The 17,178-nt window shown below is 40.5% G+C and overlaps 1 protein-coding gene across 1 annotated transcript in view; it reads right to left on the bottom strand.

Annotated features, from left to right (window-relative positions):
- Nucleotides 1–56: 56 nt before the first annotated feature.
- Nucleotides 57–17,178, bottom strand: part of npas3 (neuronal PAS domain protein 3) — a 206,630-nt gene continuing 189,508 nt past the window's right edge. The window contains exons 9-12 of the mRNA XM_013909673.1: nt 8,202–8,349; nt 6,737–6,852; nt 1,904–2,110; nt 57–1,819 (exon numbers count right to left, since the gene is read on the bottom strand). Of these exons, the coding sequence (XP_013765127.1) occupies nt 486–1,819; nt 1,904–2,110; nt 6,737–6,852; nt 8,202–8,349 (1,805 nt within the window). The 3' untranslated portion in view covers nt 57–485. The remainder of the gene's footprint in view (nt 1,820–1,903; nt 2,111–6,736; nt 6,853–8,201; nt 8,350–17,178) is intronic.

Genomic DNA, 17,178 nt, shown 5'->3' on the forward strand with positions numbered 1-17,178 from the left:
AAATACACACAATCCACATCTTTATAAAGATGCAACAGAAACAAGTCAAATAATAAAAATTATCCCCATCAGGCTCCAACTGAGTCCTTAGGCAATATGAATTCTCTGTAGGCAAAAAAGGGGTTCTTTACAATAAAGAATAGTCTGGTTTTTGTTTGTTCAAGAGAAAAGAGTTGCTGATCGCAAGAAACGGGAGCAAAGCGAGAGACTGAGAGAGGAGAAGAGGATGAGGAGGAGAGAGAAAACAGATAGAAAAGGGGGACAAGTTTGAGGGTCACGTCTGTTACGCAAGCTCAGTTTCTGAGATTCAAAGTGCTAGAGTACATCTGTCATCCTTCCCTTTCCTTTCTCTTCTCTCGGAAACACAGTGCTAAACCGTGTTGATAAAACAAGTAAATAGTCTTTCATTTTTATTTACTAGTGAGCAGTCTTTGACACAGTTGTTGATTCCGAAAACACAGTAATGCGGTCTTGGATACTTTCTGCTAATCCTCCTTCCTCTCCAGTGTTGTCTGCGTGGTATGGATCCCGTTGCTGTACACTGGGAATGGTAGCGTTGAGAACAGTCCCTCTGCTGTGGTGAAAACATTGGCTGTTGTTGGCATCTGACCTCCAAGGGCACCGTTCCCACCTGTGGCAGTAGGAGATCCGACAAAGGGGCCAGCAGCTGCCGCAGCAGACATGTTGAGCCTGTGGACATGATGGTAGAGCATCTCCATGGGTGTCTTAGGGTCCAGGCCAAACCCTGAGCCGTCAACAAAGTTCATGGCAGCATTAGGGAGGAGGTTGCCTTGTGCCATAGCCAGAGTTACGTCCGCTGGCGCATACCTGATGGTCCCAGTGGTGTAGACCCGTGGAGCTGTCGTGCTGGTGGAGGCCAGAGTACCTGTGACTCTGTGGACCAGCGGAAGCACCACGTTACCAGCTTGCAGGCGCTGAAGTGCTTCAAGGTCCCCAGAGTACAGTAGTGAAGAAGAAGAGGTTGAGGAGGATGAAGAAGAAGATGAGGAAGAAGAGGTGGTGGGAGTGCCTTGTTGCTTGTCCCGTGGGGATGCAGAAAGGGGAGGAGATAGGGGGTCGGCAGAGGAGGCGCTGGAAGGAGGAGCTAAGCTTACAGCACTGGAGGCAGAGGATGGGGCTGAGCTTCCATTGTAAGGGGGTTTCCTCACTCCTCCTGCTCCTCCCTCAGTTCCAGGAGGGGTGAGGACAGAGTCAGGAATGGCTACCTGGAGAGATCCTCCCTGTGGTGAGGGGAAGGTCTCATGGCTCCCTGGAGCAGATGGCTTGGAGGTCATGCTGTATGGAGACTCGTTTCTGGAAATTTCCCTGTTGGGAGGGTAGTTCCAGATGCTGCTGTCATTGTCAAAGTTTATTGGTTCTGCCATCTCTGTCTTAATCTTCAGAACTGAGGATGCTGCATTTGCACTGTTTGGGGAGCCAGATGAGGCTAAGAGATGGGTGGAGGTTGCGGTTGTGGCTTGGGAGGGGTCGACTAGCGGAGTGGTATCGCCTATTGCTATGGGACTGGGTGTAGTTGAAGACAGACGAAGCCTCCTGCTTCGTGAGCCATCCCATTTCTGCACTTTCCTCCTCTTTCGCCTTTTCTGCAGCTTGCTACCAGCATTGACACTGTCACAATCTTGCACGCACCCATTGTCATCCTCGTCATCTTCTTCATCCTCCTCTTCTTCTTCTCCTTCCTCTTCTGATGAAGACGTTTGGGAGCTACGCAGCTGTACGTCTTCCCCTTCTCCGTAGTGCTCTACTTTAATATGAAGCCCACCTAGGTTACCCAGTCCACCGATGGCACCCAGACTCCCTAATCCTCCAAGCCCTGCTAACCTTCCCAACCTGCCTCCACCTCCTCCTCCCCCTCCTCTGCCAGCCTCTTCTTGCTCCTCACCCTCTCCATCTGAAGGTTCCAGACTGTCATCACTGTCCTGGCTCTCAGGGTTACTTGAGCTATCTCCTTCTTCTTGGCGCTTCATTTCTTGTTCAGATGAACAGTGTGACTGGCCGGGTTGCTGCTGACGTTTGCTGTCTGTCTCTGGGTCCTCACTGTGTTCTGTTTGGTGGCCGGGCTTCTCCTCTGCCTTGGTGTTCTCGTTGTCTGTCGAAAAAAAAAAATTTGTTTATAATGCAGAAAAAGAAGATTCCAGTTACAGTCGAAACCATTCTAGACATAAGTAGATTCTTAATATTTGGCAGTATGATATCTTCCCAGAGCAGCAACAAGACACTGCATGAACACATAAAATTGATGATGTAGTCAAACACAGCATGAAGGGAAGAGCTGTTGCCGGAATGGGTTGCAAAGTGATTTGCAAATGCAGCCAGTGCTACTGAAGGGAACTGTGGCAGATCCTGACTTCATAACCTGCTTGAACTAATGCTGTGCACCATCGTTTCAACCATTAATTTGCTTGTTAATTACAGTCCATTAACCATCTGAACCATGTGAACTCACATTCATGATATAGAGGTGTGGCTTTAGTAATGGAAAAGAAAATCATTAGATTTGTTAATTGCTTTGATATGGAGTGAATCAAAAACTTTGATGCACTGACATAAAAATTATGCTCCAATGTTGTGAAAAAATTTATCCTGATGTTGTAACAGTGAAGAGTTTCCCTAAAAAAAACAATAAGATTTATACTCTTGGAAACACAAGTGTCTTGGCACTCCATCCAGTGAGTGTGTCAGACTGACTTGCCAACACTGCCATTGAATACCTGCGTAATTCTGCATGCCCCCTTACATTTTTCAGGACAGGTATTCCATGTGTTGTTTTCTGGATGCACTGATGTGTGCTCAGTATCCATAGCTGCTTCTGTTCAGGCATGTTGGCTCTGTCTAGCCCATTACACACACAACACATACACACTTTAAACTCTGCCAGCACACACATAGGCCAGGCCAGCGGCTGCCCAGCTGGCAGAGCTAAGACTCCCTAATGGCATCCGAAATGTCGACTCAATTGCTTTGTCTGGGGGAAACCTTGTATCTCCATTAAGTGTGCTTTCCAAGCAAAACAGATGTATTCCAAGCCTGAAAATTAAAAATGGACCGGTAGTCTTAAAGGTTCCTCCCAACCAGGGAGGTTCAATATAAATGAAATATCATTTCACAATAAAATGGAGTCAAGTATTTTCATAGACCATTGAGATCACATGAAGAAGACATTTCAACAACTACACTGTGAAATACACTATATTGCCAAAAGTATTCACTTGTCTGCCTTCACACACAAAACTTGAGTGACATCCCATTCTTAATCCACGGGGTTTAGCTATAACAGCTACAGCTCTTCTGAGAATATATTGTATAGCACACTTTGAGTGTGCGGGTAGTGTAGAAAAGCACTGTATAAGAACCACATATACCATTTTACCAAGGCTTTTCACAAGGTTTAGGAGCGTCTTTATGGGAATTTTGGACCATTCTTCCAGAAGTGCTTTTGTAAGGTAAGACACTCATATTGGAGAAGAAGACCTGGCTCACAGTCTCTGCTCTAATTCATCTGAAAGCTGTTCTATTGGGTTGAGGTCAGAACTTTGTGCAGGCCATGTCTTTATGGACCTTGCTTTGTGCACTGGTGTGCAGTCCTGTTGGAACCGGAAGGGTACATCCCCAAACTGTTCCCATAAAGTTGGCAGTATGAAATTGTTCAAAAAGTCTTGCTCAGCCGATAAGAGTTCTTTTCACAGAAGCTCTTAACTCAGAAAGTTGGTAATATTCTGTAATTTACTGAGCTCCTCTGAGTGGCCCATTCTTTCACAAATGTTTGTGGAAGCAGTCTGCATGCCTAGGTGATTGATTTTACGTGGTCATGGAAGTGACTGGATTGCCTGAACTCAGTCATTTGAATGGGTGAGTGAATACTTTTGGCAGTATGCGTATCTGATACCCAATCTTTGGATAGTGCTATCAGGTCGAGGACATCTTGAATTGCTCATTTTCTTATTTAATTCTGACTGGTTTCTCTGTAAATGCATCTGACAAGGCTAGTTAAAAACACAACACTGCTGCTCTTCTGTCCCAGTGTTGTTGGCAACGACACTGAGCATGCATTTTTACATTACTTCAATTTTTTATTTATTTTATTTGTGAATCAGGAGGTATTTGATGGGAAGGATTTTCAGCTGCGGATTAATCCATATTGTTGTAATAATTCACAGTAGTAACGTAGGGTAAGTAAAACTTATTAGATTATGGTATGCCAATTTTGCATGTGACAGACAATCTGCTGTATTCTGCCCCACAAAAAAAAAAAAGGGGGGGGGGGGAAAGAAAACTTTGTTTGCCATTTTAGGCATCTTTATTCATAGGCTCTCCTTCTGTACATACATTGCATCTTAAGAGAACAAATGTCAAAGAGCAGATATCTCATTTTAAAATATGTCAAACTGGGGCATCGCAGGCCTGTTGGAGCTGAAGCTGGACACTTCCTGCAGCAGCTGGCGTCAGTTTACAGCCAACAGTGTGCCAGAACCACTCTCCTCCAGCAAGAATAACAGCTGGCACTGATTCCCATCATGCCAGCACAGGCTGGTGGACTTGATAATATTACGCTCAAGGTGGAGGCCCAGGCTTGCTTTAAATTCAGCTGTAATGACACTGCTTTGAGCTTTGTCTCCTTCACTATTATCTGCTGCTTAAAATGCTGGTGACACAAGGTGAATAAAATCCTTGTTTTCTGTTTCTAGATCTGAATTCAGATATCAGTGTTTTCAAGATCTCAGGTTATCACCGGTGAGGCATCCTTGTGTATCCAGTAAATTGATTCTGATGAATTTGTTTAATCTAGTGAACAGTTTCCAAAACATTTAACAGAAAGTTTTGGCTTCTCCATCAATCTATTACCTCCCGCTTATCCAATTCGGGGTTCTAGTTTTGATTTTCAAATTCAAAATTTAGAATTAATACCTCTTAAGCACCAGATGCCATCGGGCATTTTGGTTTTTTTTTTCAGACTATTAAAAACACTATACAGTCATGTTTTTTTAATGCCGATTCGAGGTCTAAAACAATTTATTTATATAGCACCAAATTACAACAACAGCCCCAACATATTATTGCAGGGTCTTTACCTCATCAGTCAAGCCTAAAATGGTTAAAATGGTAGTTGTCAGAGTGGTTGGCTGGAAGTTTTATCAGCTGGTTTGCTCTGACACGATATGAAATGACTAGCCTGAGTTAAAATTCCAAGGAAGTTTCTTACCTCTCTGTATCCAATAAAGAAATACAAGTAGGCAAACCTGAGAGAGAGAAGTCTTTATCCCCTCAGCTGACATATAAGACTGATGAAGTTTGTACTTGTGCGTGTGCAGACAATGTTATACCAAGAATCTGAGAAGCTGAGTGTTGCTTTTTAGGTTTACGGCAAAGCCCTCCTTCATTTTTGGTGTGCCATGTCTGCACAAACAAATGACTCAAGACTGCTGACAAGTGCATTCACTGAACAGAGCTCCCTTTTTCTTAGTCTAATACAATATCTTCTGCTTCCAGATGTTATTCCAGCATTTTGTATCAAGGTCTGTAATCGTGTTTCTTTACTGATCTGTTGCAGCGAATCAATGGGACTAGGAAGTTTGGACAGCCTCTGTAGTGGGAACAAAATAAATTTCAAACTAACAGCAGCACTACAGTGTCTGTAGTGTCAAGGGTGATGAAAAGCAGATTTATTATAGTCTCCTGTTTTAGTACTCACTGTCAAATATTGTAATTAAGCTGTTTTATGACCTAAACTACACACAAAGAAAAAGTAGTAGCACAGAATTTATCCCTGAAGAAATGTTATTCATTTAAAAATATTTTCTAGAATTGTTTTTCACACAAAAGAAGATTCCCCTGCCTACAGGACTGAGATGGCATCGCCTAAACCTTTGTGATTTGCAGATCTCCAACGATGAGCAGAATGTGTTATTTCACAGTTTTTTTCCTTTGTGCCATTTTGGTGCATTTCTTGGAGGGTGTTTGTGTATTGTGGCCTTTATTTGAGGCATTTTGCAGGATTTTGTGATGTGTGAAGTTTGGAGGCATTGTGTGATGCTGTGCAGCTGTACCATATTTTGTCATTTTGTCATTTTGTCGCAGTTTGCAACACTGCCAGTGAGCGCCCAGTCCCTGCAGCTGTTGGCATTCAAGACATTTCAGCCTGGCAAAGTCAGCACACTGGCACCAGCTGATAAAATATCTTTGGCTTCTCTTCTTCAAACCATATTTCTTTTTTCTGGTTGTATTTGAACAGGTGCTGTTAAGGAATCATGTAGGTTTTAGAAGCATTTTGTGCAATATCGTAACTATTCTAATATTTATACAATGTAAGAATATGATCTGATTTATATCTTTTTGGTTCACTCTTTTTATTTTACATAGGCTTTGCCATCTAGGAGCTGTTGCGTTTGGGATAAGATCAGTTTTGTCAGAGGCCCTCTAGATCCAACGGAATCCAGAGGAGCAAAAACAAAAAAAGGAAAAGAATATACAAAATATAAATGACGCTGATGCCTATCTCCATTAAAACGTGACTGAATGGACACGATGGTAAGCAGAACGGCTTTTTAATCTTTGCTCTTCTTCAAACTGTGGCTGAAGAAAATGATGGCAGGACTCAGGCTATGCACTAGAGGCCAGCAGATTACTCCAAATATTGTCAAATATATCAACTATATGTAAAACCTTTTTTTTTTTTAGCAACTATATGTTGCTCCTCTGTTCTCCCTTTTCTACCCACCTGAGTTTTCTTTGGACTCGGACTCAGAGTCTGAAGTTTCAGAGGACTCTGAAGCTTTCTCAGGCAGGTTTGGCAGCTGGGCAATGTCCATGGGTGTGTCTTTATACTCTGGATTACTGCAAAGACACAGAAAATTTGTCAGTGACAGAAGAAACGTTTGTTCATCGATTGCCTTGGTCAAATCTAATGAAAATAAATATCAGCTATAATCAGGGGTGCACATAAGTTGTCCGCAGGTGCGCATTCACTGTCAAAATAAAAGACACGACGCGAAGAAGTTGCAACGCACGTTTGCGCACATAAGATTTTCTGGAGGAGGACAGACATTTGTTTAGAACTCTTAAAGATGTCGAAGAAGCAAACTCCTTTAAGCAATTACTTTGGTGTTCCTCCACCTCCAAAGAAATGTTAGAAGGAGTCCGAACCGCAAAAGAAGCACGTATTCTCGGAAAAGTGGTTGCTGGAGGTGAGCTGGCTTCAAACAAATGATGAACACACAGAGATGTGGTGCAGAATATGCCATGAAAATCCCACTCTAGTGGACAAAAACAGCGCCTTTTATATGGACGCAAACGCACGTTGCAACTTCTTATCTGGTGCGCGTCTTTTATTTTGACAGCGGACCACTTATGTGCACCCCTGGCTATAATGTATAATTTATAATAACATGGCTCCAATCGTGAATGCATTATAAAGTAAAATGGGGAGGATGCAAATGTTTTTATAAAGTAATGCCTATGTCTGTCTATTCTTTAAAAGTAAAACAAAATAGTCAATGAAAGCTGGCTTTATTAATTTCTGTATGATATTAATCTACAGTACTTTGCACCTCTATGTAAATTAGAAAAAAACTGATGTTGTAATGATGTTTGGCTGAAACTTTGGTCTGGTGAATTTAACTGAAACAGTTCATCACATTCTTCAACCACCAAATCACAGTTGTATTATTTTTCAGCTTACATTATATGATAGGATGGCTACAATTTAGTTTGCATTAGAAATGTGTGCTTTTGCATTGCCAGCTATGCAATTCATTAATTCATTATTATGTCAGGTCAACTGGGATAAGTGATAGATGTCCCCGTTTAGGTTTCGTTGGTCGTAGAAAACAGGGACAAGAAAAGGAGTTACACTGGATCACTCTCAAGCAGGAAAAAATAAGAAAATGTGATTTAGTTCATTTCATTGGCTTTGTTTCTTTAATTAATCTGCAGAGGCTCTTGTCCCTGTAAAACTCTCCATTTTCTGGACATCTGCATTTGTTTAAGAGTCTAGTATACATACATCTGGATTCTCTGAGCAGCTTCTCTTTTACTTCTTTTGAATGAGTTTTGATAAACTCTCCTTGACCTCCTAATGTTTCCACAGAGATCAAGGAAAAGCAATAAGAAAAAAGAGGTAGGAGGTAATTTTTTGGACTGTTCCACCATACCACAAGATCATTATCACATTGTCGACCTCTGACCTGAGAACGTAGTTGACCCAGATGATGTTCTTCTCGCTGGCGTTTTTCACATTGATAGCGATGGTGGCACTGGACTGGATCCAGATGTAACCACCATTCTTCTGGATCCACCGGTAATACTTTGTCACACTCTGGCCTTTATTCATCACTGAGACAGAGAAAGAAAGCAAGAAAGGATGTTTGTTATTTCACTGCGTTTTCTCTTTGATGTTGTGTCTTTACAGATAGTTCGTCAGAGGAGAGAAAGAAAAGGCAAAAAAAGTGGATAAAGGACAGGGGAGTTTGGATGGGTGGAAGGTGCGAGAGAAACAAAGACTGAGAGGTGTTTGTGTGTGTGTGAGAGAGAGAGAGAGAGAGAGAGAAAGAGAGAGAGGGAGGCAGGCAGTCATCAGATGTCATGTGACAGCTGGCTCAGAGCTGCTCTGCTGGTGCCGTCATTAATCAGACCAACACACACTGCCAGCCTCTCTTGCTCTCTCCGTATCTGTGTGGGTGTGTGCAGCACTGCCTGTTCATGTATCCATGTGCTTCCCATAGGTTTGAAATAACACACTCAAAGCATGACATCAAGTTTTTATGAAACGTGAATGCTGAAATATCCTATTGCTGTGACATTCTGACAGTACACAATCATGTACTTCTCATCACATACAAGGTCTTGAATAATCAGGCACCATCTTATCTTAATGACCTTATAGCACCATATCACCCAATAAGAGCACATCATGCTCAGACTGCAGGCTTACTTGTGGTTACAAGGATATTTAAAGGCGCATGCTTTCAAGTCCCTCTTCTGTGGAACCAGCCTCAAGTTTGGATTCAGTAGACAGAGACCCTCTCTACTTTTAAGATTAGGTTTAATACTTTCCTATTTGATAAAACATATAGTTAGAGCTCGATAATGTGACCCTGAATCCACCCTTAGTTATGTTGCAGTAGGTCTAGGCTGCTGGGACTTCCTAAAATGCAGTGAGTGTTTCTTTTTCATTCACTGTTTTCACTCACTTTTTATTTATAAACCACACTGCATTTAATCTTATCTATCATTTATCTCTGTCTCTCTTCTACAGTGTGTCAACCGGTCGTAGCAGATGGTCGTCCCTTTGTTTTTCCTTCCCACTGTCGCCAAAGCGCTTGCTTAAAGGGGTTCACTTTTTTGTTGGAGTCGTCTCGGTTTTCACTGTATTATTGTAGGATCTTTTCCTTACAATATCAATTGTAATTGTTGTGATTTGGTTCTATATAAATAAAATTGAATTGAATGTAAAGCTTACCTTTCTAAAGTTTAGCATGTGGTAAATTAGCAGTGATGAGGAAGACTTCATTCTTTATCTATGACTTTATCAGTCTCTCATGTAATAGCAGAGGAATTCTGGCACACTCTTCTTTAGTTCTTTCCCTTCTTCAGTTGCAGACTTGCAGTCATTTGTTCTATTATGTAGACTTATTCAGTCTCTGTATCCACTGAGTTATGGATGGTGGTTTTGTTTTCTTCCACTTCAGAGTTCTCATTTTCCCAGCAATGAATAGGAGTATCCGTAAAATGTACCTCTGGTCTGAGCCATATGTTTCTCTAAAGTCCCAAAAGAAAAAGTAAGAGCCTATAAAGCCAATAAAGAGAATTGGTGATAATGAGTCTCCCTTTCCTCACACCCGTTTCCACCATAAATGAATCAGAACAACAACTGTTAAGCCCAACTTTTGACCTAGGACTTTTATAAAGTGCATTAATCCAAGTAGCAAATATTTCTCCATATCTTATTTCTATCTTATATCTTATTTCTATCAGTGTTTGTTCCAGAAACAGCCAATCAACTTGATTAAATGCTTTCTCAGGATCCAAGCTGAGATATTAACTGTAGATTGAGTATTTTTCTTGTATTACTTTTTCCTGACAGCCCATAATGAATCCTGTTTGGACTGGTTTTATATACTTCTTTATATAATTTTGAGTTCTAGTGGCTTAAATAGATGTTAAAATTTGTAGTCCACACATAAGAGACTTTATGGCTAGTACAGAGTCTTTTCTTTTCATATGTAGGACTGCAATAATTACCTCCAACCACGATTTTGGTGGATCTCCTGAGTTTCCACAGCATTTTAATCAGGCTGAGTTTGGGATTTTTACTGGACGATTGAAAAACCTTGTTTTATTTTGTTTGTTGTAAACTGAATATTCTAGATAAGCACACTGCCAAAACTTCTGATTTTAAAGAGGTCCTCGCACTTGTTGATGATCAGCTAATTAAGTACATATATTATTAGCACTTGGCTGCTACTTATCCTCTTAATTTTATGTAACCAGTAAGGGTGTACTTAAGTTTTTGTGTTGACAACAACAGTCACTTCAAGGTGTTTTATATTGTAAGGTGAAGACCCTCCAATATGGTAAGAAACCCACTAGTAAACATTTGGTGACAGTGGAATTAAAATCTCCCTTTTACCAGGAAGAATCATAATGTCCATCTGCCATAACTGGTTGGAGTAGTGATGAATAAATACACAGAGAGTGAAAAGAAATTCATCATAGGAAGCCTCCTAGCAGTCTAAGGCTAGTGCAGCATGGCTAAGGGTCACCTGGGTATAATTGGCATGGCTGTGTGACTCAGGGCTGTGAACGCATGCCTTAACTTTGGCTTTATCATGTCAATCTTTAAATACAAACGCATTCCTGCATTTTATTAAAAAATAAAATGTCAGTATGATTAACTGAACTTAACTGAACTTAACAGAGCAGGGAGAAGGAAAACCCTGATGCTAAAATGCATACATACATACTCACTGTAAATATGTTTTCATTTTTACAGTGAGCATGGTGAGTTCCAGTGTTTTATACACATTTCTACATAGAGATTGGTACACAAAATCTCTCCTGGCCTTTTCTCAGCAGTACACACACACTGAACAACCATCACACAACGTAACGTAACAATTTTTCAAAATGCAAAATGCTGTCAGTTTCCGTTTTTTGTCAGTTTCTCTGTTAATCACTTTACAAAGAAAGTGATATATTGTTTTATATTGAGATCAACAGGAGACTACCAGAGTTTAAGAGTTAATATTTGAAAATGATTGACTTTGTAAGTTGTTCCATAGCACCGTGGACCAAAAGTTAATGAATGATGTAGAGAATGACGGTCAGGTTAGTGTGGATCTCTTTTATTCAGGAGTGTCTCTTTATCAGTCCAGCAGAGCAGCTGTACCATCAACTGCAAAGACAATAAACTAGACATGTATCATTTCTTCAGAGATGCTCTCATAGCATAGTTTTCTAACTAAGTGATGTGAGGCAGCATCTAAGATTCATAACTCCAATTCAGTTTCACACAGTGCAGAAAAACTGATGCGAGCATTTCCACACTGACACAGTAACATAATGTTCATCAACGCAGGGATGGCTTGGGATCTGACACGAAATAATATTTTGACACAGTTTAACTGAAAACTCATTGCAGACCTGTTAAAGTCAGTCTGAAGACAGTACATGAATGTCTTTGAAGTGACCATTTCAAAGGCAAGGACTGGACGTTGATTGCACGTGGTTGCAATAACTTTGATTGCACAGCAATTCCCAACCCGTTTTCCCTTCTGCTTACTGTAGCCTATAAATCTACATAAGTGGTCTTTTCATAGCCTATGATGGCACCCACCAGTTAAGGAAGTCCCTTCTTAAAACCTCAAGCTGAGCATGCTGTGTTTTTATCATATCATATATATATTATATATAGTCCTTAAGACTTAAATCTACTGACTGACACCACAAACTCATGAGGAAAGTGTTTACTGAAGAGAATTATGAGGAGTTGAGGTATTTTCTAGAGTTCTAGCTGGACCTCCAGGACATACAAGTGGAGTCACCCCCTGCTGGCCATTAGAAAGAATGCATGTTTAAGGCACGTTTGCATTGGTTTAACTTTTCAGACCTGAAAGCCACAGCCATCTTCTATACAGAGTCTTCTCTGATCATTCACCTCACCCATTAATGTGAGGTGAATGAGTTATATTTCTATCGATTCAAATCAAACTCTACAAAAGTCTGTTCTCTTGTCAATTACTTGATTGATTTTGGCTATCTAAGAGCACTTCACTGGATATTTATTTCTGCCAGTAAAATAAGTCTGAAGTCAGGTTTTACTTTTGTTACCTGAACCAGTAAGTAGTTGGAGCTCCTCCCCCCCGTGCAATAAACTGATTAAAATACAGAGCTGGTACTTCCTGCTGTCCTCCACCAGATAGCGCTGTGTCACTGTGACAATATTTCAGGCCACAGGAGGTGGCCCCCACACTGCCACCGTCTCCACCCACCCACCACCCTCCCGTGCTCCGCCATGTGACAGCATACTGGCAATAAATTTGGCCAAATTAACCACTAAATGGTTATCTCAAGCAATATGTATTGGCATTAATCAGGAGCCGCTCAAACAGAAACAGTCAGAGACGAGACGTGAGCGCTGCTAAATTCATACCCCTCTCCTACATTTAATTACGGACACAAATAGGTTTTTTCGATGACAGAGAAAAAAAGAGAGAGAAAGAAAGTAGGGGGTGATTTATATAAAAAGAAGGCCAGTAATTAAAAACTATTAGAAACTAATAGCATTGTTTAAGACGACATCCCCAGGGCTGCAGTAATTGACTTTGGTCGAGCGGCTGGTGCTCATTCGTTTTCTATTCTCTAAGAGGGGGAGGGGTGGGGGTGGGGGGATAACTTGTTTGCATGTTAAGGCAGAGATGGTGAGATCACGTCACCTTGAATGTGACCTTCCTTTGTTTGTACGCTAGAGTAAATAACGACACAATGAATGCACACACACACACAGTGGTGCCTTTTCAGATGACTGCAGGTCCTCAGAGAGCTCTGTGTATCAGCATGTCCAATGGAAGAGGACACACACACACACACACAAAGTCACATAAAGCTTACAACTCCAGCACACTGCACACTGTGCTGCGTACACAATCTACACACATAAAGCACTGTTACTGTCAGCCGATATTCACTCTGGAAGAAACAGTTAAAGTAGATATTATATACATAATCTGTCCATACAGACAATGACCTTCCTACCCAACTACTAGCTATTTTTCAACCTTTTTTCAACTCCTTGCCATCTCTACCTACTACGACTCTGGCCTGTTTCGTGTGTTGTACCTGTTTCTGTTATTGTTCAAGGACTCATTAATTATTCTTCTACTATACAAATACACATTAAATTGATCTCAATAAATTGACTGATTGTGAAAAAGTTGAAAGCAGTGTAGACCAAATGTTAGTTGTCTCAAAGGTAGCACCCAAAATTAGCACTTTTATAGATAATGGAGCATTTTGATTTTGGTAAATCACACAAATCTTCCTGTGGTTTTCAACTGTAGCAACATTTCCACCAAGCAGAACCGTTTGTGTTAGAGATTAAATTTAAATTACAAAGGCTGATGCGCCAGAACTTTTGTCCAGTTAGGGTCTGAAAAAAAAACCCACAATACAACTTTACCTTGTTCATGTTAAGAAACATCAAATTTGGTGTTGTTGTTCATATATTAAATTGTGCCAAATCACAATAGCAGTCAGTTTGACGTGGTTTATATTGTAAGGTAAAGACCTTACAATAATCCATGAAAAACCTGAACAATTAGACAATCCTCTATGTGCAAGAACTTGGTTACAGTGAGAAGGAAAAACTCCCTTATAACACGATGAAACCTCTGCCAGAACCAGGCTCAGGGAGGGGCACAGCACAAAAGACATGCTGTAGAAGAGAGCCAGAGATTAATAACAAATAATGAAAACAGTAAATAAAGAAGAAACACTCAGTGCATCATGGGAATCCCCCATGATGCACTGAGTGGAGGGTTCAGGGTCACCTGATCCAACTATCAACTAAAAAATAAAGTTTTAAAACTAATGTTAAAGGTAGAGAGGATTTCTGTCTCCTGAATCCAAACTGGGAGCTGGTTCCGCGTAAGAGGTGCCTGGAAGCTAAAGGCTCTGCCTCCCATTCTACTTTTAAATATGCTGGGACCCACAAATAAGTCTGCACTCTGACAACGAAGTGCTCTGACAAAACAAAACAGTATTATAAGGTCATTAGGAAAAGATGCAGCCTGATTATTCAAGACATTGCAGTCTAGTAACCTAGCCAACTAGTGAACTGAAGTCTAATCGTCACTCAGTTTTTGGTCTCTACCCACTGGAGTGGAAAATATCTTCCTATTTAGCTGGTGGTAGAGGGACTTTGTATCCAAGCAAGTAAACTGATATTTGATATTCCTGAAAGTAACAGTTTGTGGCTTTGTCATCATTAGTAAGGACAACGCAATGTAGACATGGGGTTTTGAACCTATATACACCGAAGAGTGTTACCGTTACACCTACCTTACAGGTCAGTGTGTGCACGGTCAAATTAGACTTCAGATGTTATCCTTGCACAGCAAATTACTAATTACAAATCATTAGCCAATAACTATACTTTGGGTAATGCGCCTTTCTTACTCTTAGAATCGCCAGAATTTACAAAATTGACTTAATGGTCTGTTCAATATTATGCAAAACAAGCAACTGAGTCCATAAACTAATGTGCTACTCTATGTGTCTAACTTTAAACCTTATCCAACTGCAAAGGGGTTTGTTATAAAAAGCAAACATTTGTTATGAAGGCAAATACTATCCATAGATACGAGATCTGGTGTTTTATAGGCTGTAAATATGCTTTTTAATACTGTAAATGTTGGGGTTTTAACTTGGGAGCCTAAATGACCCAACTGCACTTCCTGTGTGGTTGTTACTGTGAATGACACAGACAATATTTCCATATTATGTTGCAATGGATTCCACTTTCCAAGATTTGAATTCTTGGGTGTTGCACAGTTTCTGCTAACAGAATTTAAGTTTTATTATACAAAAATAATCAGCTTCAGGCTACCTTCTTAAGTTTTTTACTGGGAATAACAGAAACATGCTCAGAAATCTGTATGATAGCAAGAAAACGAAGGCATGAATATCAAATGTATTTAGAAATCAGCTGTTTGTTCTTTTTGCAAGCACTGAATACCCACTCATAGAAACCAAACTACAATAACAGTATTGGAAATAAGGAAGCTGTAGTGGTCAAAATGAAGCAGCCACCTGGGCCTGGTAAAGATGAATGAGTTAGGCCAACAGATGAGAGCAGAGACATTTCGGCTTGGACACTATGGTCCAGCCTCTGTCCATCTGTTCACACCATCCTCTTTGTCTCTCCCTCCATCTTTGAATCACTCACTTGCTGATCACCCACTAATGAAGGAGAGAGGGAGATAGAGGGAGTGCTGGAGGCTCGCCCGAGGCTGCAGGAGAGAGACCAATAGATTAAAGGAGTTCTATTCCCTTTTAAAGTCTCTCCACCTCACTTTTCCCCCTTCTTTTCCTCTGGCGTGCTTGCTTTCTTTCACTAAGTGTCACACTTTTGACTTTTGCCATTGTTCTTCTGTTTATCTCTCACTGTTTGTTTCCCTTCTCTACGCCTCTGGTCTTTCATTTTTTTCCTTTTTTAGTGTGTTTTAGTGTTTTTTTGCTTGTCTTCCCCTATCTCTTCTTCATTTTGAATCTGTTGGATTTCCCATGTAGTTTCATCTACCTTTCAGATTACCTTTACCTCATTTACCCTGTGCCACATTAACCTGTAATTTATGACAGTGAAATTGCTTCATGGAAATAGCTTTTCAGTGTGTCAAAAATTTGAAGGATGGAGGTCTGCAGGAAAAGACAGTTTGTGAGTGTGTGTCTGTATTTATACCACCATGTTTCCATGGCTCTAGCCCTCTGTTGCCCTCTTCTGGTCAGCTCTGGTATAGTTCAAAAACCTTCCATTCAAGTTCTTTAGCCACATCAAGCTTTTTTTAAAGCCTTACATGCATGAGAGCCTTACAATCCTCCTTCTGAGTTAACTTCATTAATTTCTTCCTCCAAACTATCAGCTTGTCTATTAGATCCCATTCCTTCAAGACTGCTCAAGAACGTCCTGCCATAAATCGATGCTTCAATCTTACATATGATCAATCTGTCTCTATTAATGGGCTACATACCAAAGGCCTATAAGACAACATTAATTACAGCATTACTTAAAAAGGCATCACTTGACCCAGCCACGTGTCTTAGCTAATTATAGGCCAATCACCAACCTTGCTGTTATCTCAAAAATCCTTGAAAGAGTAAGTGTAAAACAGCTAACAGATCATCTGCACAGGAATGGCTTATTTGAAGAGTTTCAGTCAGGTTTCAGAGCTCATCACAGCTCAGAAACAGCTTTAGTGAAGGTTAAAACGATACTTTTATGGCCTCTGACAGTGGACTCATCTCTGTGTTCACCTCAATGCAGCGTTCGATACTGTTGACCATAATATTCTATTACAGTGATTAGAGCATGTTGTAGTTTATAAAGGTAGTGGTTTGTAGTTGTTGAAATCATATCTATATAACAGACTAATTATTGAGTTCTACAGTTCTACTACGACCACATCTGTTTACATTATTTATGCTTCCCTTAGGCAGCATCATTTATTCTCATTGCTATGCAGATGATACCCAGCTCTAACTGTCAATGAAGTCGGATGACACACATCATTTAGTTTGCTCAGAGGGGGTCGTTTGATTGTTCAGGATTTATGAATAATCTCTATTATTTTAAGGTCTTACACTTAATAGAGACACGAGGAGCCCTTCCCAAAGGACTGGTATATTATCCAGGGTCCTGGTTCATCATATTTTGTTTATTTCAAAACAAATCAAAAGCCAGAAGCTGCTAGTGCTGCAATGACAGCTCTCAGGATGATAGCTCTCTCTTCAGCAGCATATGACTCCAATCTTGGTTTTGCATTTACTTGAGAATTCTGATTTTACTGCATGTCCTGAACTGTTTACTCTAATATTAAATGTACATACAGACTTCATAGACTGATGTAGGGCAGTAAGCAATACGACATTATTTTGACACTGTGTTCT

Source organism: Pundamilia nyererei, unplaced genomic scaffold (assembly GCF_000239375.1).
Source record: "Pundamilia nyererei isolate P.nyererei 1_Seehausen unplaced genomic scaffold, PunNye1.0 scaffold00029, whole genome shotgun sequence".
Classification (NCBI taxonomy): Eukaryota; Metazoa; Chordata; class Actinopteri; order Cichliformes; family Cichlidae; genus Pundamilia; species Pundamilia nyererei.